Source organism: Gastrolobium bilobum, unplaced genomic scaffold (assembly GCF_033153095.1).
Source record: "Gastrolobium bilobum isolate Gb01-03AN ecotype WA unplaced genomic scaffold, APGP_CSIRO_Gbil_v1 utg7849, whole genome shotgun sequence".
NCBI classification, from domain to species: domain Eukaryota; kingdom Viridiplantae; phylum Streptophyta; class Magnoliopsida; order Fabales; family Fabaceae; genus Gastrolobium; species Gastrolobium bilobum.
Window position 1 is genome coordinate 4,604 of NW_026897514.1, and position 1,886 is coordinate 6,489.

The 1,886-nt window shown below is 50.1% G+C and overlaps 1 protein-coding gene across 1 annotated transcript; it reads right to left on the reverse strand.

Annotated features, from left to right (window-relative positions):
- Positions 1-663: 663 nt before the first annotated feature.
- LOC133307578 (uncharacterized) lies at positions 664-1,368 on the reverse strand. Its single transcript, XM_061508105.1, has one exon. The coding sequence runs from the start codon at positions 1,366-1,368 to the stop codon at positions 664-666; it is 705 nt and encodes a 234-aa protein (XP_061364089.1).
- Between the last annotated feature and the right edge of the window lie 518 nt (positions 1,369-1,886).

Sequence of the window (1,886 nt, forward strand, 5' to 3'; positions counted from 1 at the left end):
TGCTAACTTTGATGTGGGTGGCGTTCCGAGGGAGAGACGTAGACTGATCACGCCCAACGGCTTGGTTGTGGTTGCGTTGAAACCTGAAAGTTCTTCTGCGACTGGGGTTAAGTCATCAACTGTAAACCTTAGCGCCCTGAAACATGGCAAAAACAAAATATCAGCGGAACTGCTGTGATAAACAAATACACGGTTAATGCTATAGTTGGCAATTATTGCTTGAATGACAAGAGGGTCATCATGTCCTGGGAGGACATCGCCTAGATCGCTGTTATCCCAAACAATTTTGGGCCTGGTCAGACTTGAGTCTATTTTACTAATGACTTTTCCAGCAACCTCCATACATTGCTTCAAGTGCTTTTTTCTGGCGTTCGACGTCTCACCGCCACCGCTTAGTCCTCCGGAAATCATATTTATAACTCCGTGCTTGACGGTTGCGGGGTCTTCTCCCTCGTCGTCTCGCCTTCCTCTGTCGTTGGGGCTTGCTTGCGCTCTCCGGCTCCTTGGAGAGTCTTCTCTTCTGTAACGCTCATGTCGTGGTCGAGAGTTCACCTGCCTCGTTCTTCGTCTCTCTGGCGATTTACTGCGCTCCCTGTACCGCCTTCCGGTTTCCGATGGGCGTGCACCATCGCCATCTCTTCTTTGAGCACTGCCCTTAATGAGCTAATCAATCTCATCTTTGAGGTGTCTGCACTCCTCAGTACTGTGGCCGTTACTGCGGTGGAACTTACAGTAGACCGTGGCTTCTCTAGCTGGTTGCTGAGGGCGTTGATTTCCCCTGGGATCATCTTTATAATCAGTCTGTAGGACGCTGTGAGTTTGGCGCCCTGTTTTGTCACTCCTCGAAGGGCGGTTGGTATATCTAGCTGACTTATGTCCTTTCTTACTATCTTCTGCTGGGCTCTTATTTTTGTTGGCTGCCTTCTCTTGGCTATAGGCATCATCAGCTCGACTTCCTTTGTATTCTTCAACTCTCATATACTCCTGGGCCACTTTCCTAACTTCTTCTAATTCAGTAATTTCATGGCATGCTAGCTCATAGGCAAACGACCCCGCTCGCAAGCCTGAAAGGAGTATATGAACCTGCACCTTTGGGTCTAAGCCTTGCACATGTAGGGCTTCTTTGTCAAAGCGGTCTAGAAAGGATCGAAGAGACTCCCCAGATTGTTGGCAGATTTTCTCGAGTGAGTGAACGGACTTTGGCACGAGGCGGCTGGTTGCGAAATGGGACTGGAACTTGCTTGCTAAGTCGTCCCAGGACGCGATGCTTCCAGTCGGTAGGGTAGTGTACCATGTCAGCGCTCTCCCTCCCAGAAGCGTAGGGAAAGTTCTGCACACAAGGAGGTCCGTTTCGCCATGCAGCGTCATTGTTGCTTCAAACTTTTGGACCCATTCAAAAGGGTCTGTCTCTCCAACATACGTGGCGATGTTGGAGGGGCCTTTAAAGCCGAGGGGTATGGGAGTCAACCGCAAGATGTCGGTTAAGGGCTTGTTGCGCCCTGACGTATGAGTAGGGGTTATTCTGACGTTGTGGTTGCGGGCTTGGTGGTCTGGCTGTGGATGAGGTATATGTGGGGCCTCAACGAATTAAGAGAGAGCTGGGGCGTGATTAGGGACCTGATGGGCGATATAAGGTGGCTGTCCGGGATTCTGGCTAGACGCTAGGGGTTGTAGGGCGGCAATGTGGTGAGGTGGCATGGCGTAGCCATGGAAAGGGTAGCCAGCGATGTAAGGTTGGGGGAAAGGAGCAGCGATATTGTGAATGTAAGGTCCTTGTGGGTGTGGGGCGCCCATGGGGGCTCAGTGAGCGTTATACATCGCTGTCCATCCGGAACAATTAATACAACTGAAAATATAATACTAGAATTAATTATTAAAATAATAAT